The sequence below is a fragment of the Triticum aestivum genome, chromosome 7B (assembly GCF_018294505.1).
Source record: "Triticum aestivum cultivar Chinese Spring chromosome 7B, IWGSC CS RefSeq v2.1, whole genome shotgun sequence".
Taxonomy (NCBI): domain Eukaryota; kingdom Viridiplantae; phylum Streptophyta; class Magnoliopsida; order Poales; family Poaceae; genus Triticum; species Triticum aestivum.
In genome coordinates, this window is record NC_057813.1 from 757,852,064 (window position 1) to 757,857,413 (window position 5,350).

General features: G+C 44.5%; 2 protein-coding genes across 2 annotated transcripts in view; both read left to right on the plus strand.

Moving 5' to 3' along the window:
• LOC123158802 (uncharacterized) overlaps window positions 1–2,102 on the plus strand; it is a 10,351-nt gene extending 8,249 nt beyond the window's left edge. The window contains exons 15-16 of the mRNA XM_044576642.1: window positions 1,854–1,918; window positions 2,039–2,102. Coding sequence (XP_044432577.1) covers window positions 1,854–1,918; window positions 2,039–2,102 — 129 coding nt within the window. The remainder of the gene's footprint in view (window positions 1–1,853; window positions 1,919–2,038) is intronic.
• A 1,166-nt stretch (window positions 2,103–3,268) lies between these two features.
• LOC123158803 (putative coatomer subunit beta'-3) lies at window positions 3,269–4,381 on the plus strand. The gene is made up of 4 exons (XM_044576643.1): window positions 3,269–3,418; window positions 3,532–3,677; window positions 3,809–3,880; window positions 4,065–4,381. The coding sequence occupies exons 1-4, from the start codon at window positions 3,269–3,271 to the stop codon at window positions 4,339–4,341; spliced, it is 645 nt and encodes a 214-aa protein (XP_044432578.1). The 3' UTR covers window positions 4,342–4,381.
• Window positions 4,382–5,350: the final 969 nt, after the last annotated feature.

Sequence of the window (5,350 nt, forward strand, 5' to 3'; positions counted from 1 at the left end):
GGGGGGGGTGTAATAAACTATTTTACGCTCGGCCACCAAATATATACTACACTATCACTTTGAATCTACTCATATACTATTTCTAAGATCTAGTCATATATATAGGGTGTACCTATTCTATAACCACCCCTTAAGAGTTGTAGAATAGTTATTTTACAAACCCCTTGTACCAATTCTGAGTCCTCCCCCCGATAGAACCCACATCTAATCCCGCATCCTGACGACCCAAATCATGTAACCGCATCTCAACCGCCCTCCCCCAAAATCATTGCCAATCAGTGAACGGCATCTGCATCTAATGCGAGGGAGCCGCATGATGCTGTCCCTGTTACATCTGGCCATGATTCATTTCGTCCCCTCCCGTCCTACCTTCTAGTCTAGCAACATGCACGAGCCGTCCCACATCGCATCTACAGAAGTTCACTTAGCAATCTACAATAGTTCACCGAATGAAAAAAACAAAAGTTCACTCTGAAAAAAAATACAAAAGTTCACTCTCCAATCTACATCAGTTCACTACATAAAAATGAAAAAAAACATAAGTTCACACTGCAAAGCTCGATATTTCACTCTTAAAAACTGCATAAGTTCAATCCCCATCCTAGTACAGTTCACTATGCATGATAAAAATAAAAAATGTTCACTCTACAAACTGCAATTGTTCACACTACAACACACGAAAGTTCAGCATCACGATTCTTGCTAGCATACCAACGAAACCGGGTGAATAAATCTCGAGCTATCACTTCAAGTAGGCTGTAACTAATACCCATGGATTGCTCCGTATCTTCCAACTTTGCACGATGCGACATCACCTTCTCCAAGGTGGGGTTGTCACTAATCAACTTCCAGCATAACTGCTAGCCGATTGCCAAAGTGCCTCACCGGCATCTCGACCTCCATAATAGGTACAATTGCAGTCCTCTTAGAGTCCTAGATTTTCTGGCCACCACTGGCAAGGTTGTATGCCCAAGAACCAGGAGCTCGCCCACCACCGGAGGCATGTCGTTTTGACCATGCAACAATGCCGGCACCGCAATCAGGCGGAGTTGCTCACTGGTCGTCGCCATGCTAGTCAATGCTGCCAAGGGACCTACCACAATGGCTCTCATTGTCCCCACGACACTCGCTGCCATCCAGGAGGTTACCATGGGCTCCACCAAGTTCACCACAACAGTATTCGCTACTTGAGGTGCAACCGGCATGGTGACTTGATTAGCTCAAACGTGACTTCAATTGCGCAAGCGTCCAAACTCCTCACTGTCACCTCTTATGTCACTCCATCACTGGCCACTGCGGTCACCTCTTATTCAATTGCAGATATGCAATCGTGCAAAACATTCACTTGCAAAAATTGAGCAGTTGACTCCTTCCTACGAAGTACGGAATGGTTGCACAATAAGTATTCTAGAGTCGGTTGCAGAATAGATGGAGTGTATGTGTGTGTGTATGGTCATGCTATTCAACAACGATGAAGATTGGTCCAAAATAAATCATGACATAAATTCCGAACTTCACTATTTGTATAACAAACGTAAATTCTTAATGTAATGACGTAAAAAAATCCTGGGTGCAAAATAAATTATTCTGCACCATGGGTGCTGAATAGCATTCCTAAACACACATATATGCATACCTAGGAGTGTATGTACTCCGACATTCAATATTCCTTATAAATAAATATAGCATACCTCCATCATTCTCAATAACTTCACTAGTTACTCTAAGATATCCCAATATGAGTACTACGAAAAATATATGTGCTCGCCATCCGTGGCTGACTTTCATATATGGATCATCCAACTTAATTTCAGCTATTGTTTTTTATGTTGACTAGTGTTTTGTTGCATCAGAACACAACGTTGAACTTGAATCATGACCCTTTGTGTTCCCTGGATTCACATCCAACAGAGCTATGGTGAGTGCATGTATTGCTAGCTAGCATAAATTTGGAGATTGTACAAATTTCACTTCCTTTGTTCAAGTGGATGTGTTGGATGTCATTATATCCTATGATGAAATTCATATTGTCACACAGGATTTTAACAGGCCATGATAGTGGATATGCTTGCGTATGGAACAATGAGATGAAGGCAAGCTAATGCATTCTCTGAATATGATTTTTTGCCACCGGGTGTAGTTACACCCACATGTGTTTCATATATATGTTTTTGGTAGTACCTATCATATCAAAGTGTATGTATGCGTAGTATGTACTATGTAAGAACATTTAGGTAGTATATATACTACTTTTTAGAAAGTATATACCATATTTTCAGCATACTCCTTTTTACGTACAAATATGGACGTATTTCATAAATATTGTAAAAATTATGGGCTCACTTGCAAATTTTTCGAGTAGCTCACTTTGGAGTATCTTAGATATAATATATAAACATACTAAAAATGATAAAGTAGTATATATACTACCATGGTAGTATATGAGACATGAGTGTAACTATACCCGGTTGTAGTATATATAGTTCTGATAATCTTTCGAATATATATACAACTGCTAAATATATATACGTCGGCAAGTGATAATGTACGCCTTACCATTTTCTGTTGAACTAACAAAGTTATTTTGGGGTTCATGCAGTACCCGATGAGTTCTTTTAAAGTCTCAGAGGCTGGAGGTATTCTTTCTCACACACGAATGGAGTAACAATTAAGTTTGTATCGTCATATAAATATACACTGCCATGGAGTATTAATGAAATTGACCACTCTCATTGCAGTAAGCAGCGTAAAATTTATTGCAAGAAAGGAATGGATTGTTGCCGTGACACGTGATAGTGACCTCCACGTGTACGACTGTGCGTGTGTAACAAAAATCGAAAAGATCATGCATGTTAAAGCTGCTGGATTCAAGCCAGGCCGTCCAGTACTAGCCGTTCATCCAACCCTACCGTGTGTGTTGACATCCGGCTATGCCGAGCTTTTAGACTGGGACCTGGCCTGGGAACAGACACAAAAATTTCAGACTTCTCATGACCTAAGAAGTGGTGGACTCGGTAGGGCGAAGGCTGGCGGCCGCGTTGCCGGTAGACGAGTGGCCAAACCCCTCCCTTTCGCATATTTTGGCCGTCCTCCCTCACTGCACCTAAGTACAGTCGCATTTATACCAGGGGACCATAACCGTTTCGCGAGTGGGTCTTTTGGTGGTAAATTACAGGTTTGTATGGCTGGATTTGTGCTTTTTGTTAACTATAAACTTTGACGTTGAGAAGATTGTTTCCACTACTAGCACGTCAAGTCCTCGTTGTATATGCTCGATGATGTTCAGGTTTGGAGGCTTGATTCCGAGAACCCTGAATATCGTTTGCCTGCGCATTTGGAGGAAGTGAACTGCCTTGATTTTATCAGACGCGGAGATCAACACTATTTGGTCAGTGGCTCTACGGATTGCACTGCCAAGGTATACAGTAGATGCAGTACAATTTAATGCTAGTTGGAGAGGCTGGAACGATCCTCTTTTTGCAAATAATAACAAATTGCTAAAGTCCATACGCTATGTTTCTTTCAAAACAGATCTGGGACTTGCAGAAAAGGGAGTGCATCTGTACGCTGCAAGCTATGTCTCCAGTTCTTTGTGTCCTTGCCCATCCAAACCTTCCGGTTCTACTTACAGGAACAAAACATGGATTCATCCATGTGTGGAGCTCCACCAATTTCAGGTAAGCACCATAGTATGACGACATTATGTTGTTTCACATAAATGTCAAGTCATAGAGTGTGGTACTAAATGTGTAACACGTAGGTGCACTCTTTAAAAAAAATATGTAACTGATTGCCCCATATTGGCCAGACTCGAGAGAACCATTAACTTAGGCGATGGTGGAGCTGTTGTCACACTCTCATGTTTGTTCGGCTCACGAAGGTACCTGCCCTTATCATTTAGTATTGTCTAAGATAATTTATCAAGCTTTCCTTTGTTCAAACATGCATCCGTATAAAATGCTGTGGACTGCCAGCTCCATATTTTTTAATATCCGTGCCATAGTTTTCAACATCCTTATTCCACTTGTAGCAAACTTACAAATATGAGTATCTTTTAACGGCAGGATTGTGATTGGGCAAAAGAACGCAATGTCTACCATGGAAATCCCTGACGAAGAAAAGATGCGATCAGAGAGGGCGGCTCAAGTGGAGCGTCAAGCCAAAGCTAAAGCGGTGCGTAATCGAGCCAAAGTTGAAGCGGAGCGTCAAGCCGAAGCCGAAGCGGAGCGTAATCGAGCCAAAGTTGAAGCGGAGCGCATAGCAGAGTACTACGCAGACTCTAAATCCAGCAGACTACCATGGTTTTCTCTCTTTGAGAATCACCCGGATGGGAGTGTGTAACATCCCCAGTATACTACTACAGTGATCTCCCCCTAATGGTGGCCATGTCATCATGATCATCATGCCAATCTGCCACTTGTCCAAATCAAAGTCAATTTCCAAATTTAAAGTGTATGGCAAATATTTACTTTCTCTGTCATGCAATCAAAACAGTTCATCTTTTGGCAAATATTTCCTAAATATTTGTCATGTTTAAACTTGCCTCTTTTGAATTCCCAAAATGCCCCTGGATTTTATTTAGTGGTCCAGCAATATTAAATTTTGGTCTTCTCTTTTTCTAAAAAATAGTTAGCAACTCCAATTGGCCCCAAACTTTTTGTGCCATCTTAGAGCATCTCCAGCCGTTCAGCCCCCAAGGGCGCCGAAAAAGAGCGGCCTGGGGGCGAACCGGCGCTAGATCGGCCCCTGGGGGCGGCCTAGCTCCCAGCCACGCCCCCAGGCGCCGCCCCCAGCCACGGCAAATTCAAACGCAGTCCATTCCCGCGCACAAAATAGACGCCACAATCCGGCGATCAAGCGGCCAGTAGGTCGGTGATCGGATGAAAAGTTCGGTGTACCAAAAACAGAAAGGACGGAAGCGCGCATCAGGCGGCGAGGTCGGCCTTCGACGTTGGCGGAGTCGGCATGCGCGGGCTTGACAGGGCCTCTGTGCTTGGCGGCGTTGGCATGGCTTCTGTGCTGCGGGCAGTCTCGGCGGCATCATCGCTCGGGCTTGGCGGCAGCGGCGGCGTGTGCGTGGGCGTGGGCGGCGTCGTCGTGGGCGTGGGCGGCGTGGGCGGCGTCGTCGAGGGAAGCTGGTTCAGGATGAGGTCATGCTCCGCCAAGTACTACGCCTTGACCACCTCATCGGTGCTCTGGAGCATGTCCGCCCCGCCCAGCAGAAAAGCCAGGTCGGTGTTCCTCTTCTTCGCGACGACATTGGTCCGGAGCAGGTCGAGCTTGACGGCGCTGCTCGACATCAACGCTGACCACCGTGCCTCAGTCTTCTCTTCACGAAGGGCGGCCCGGA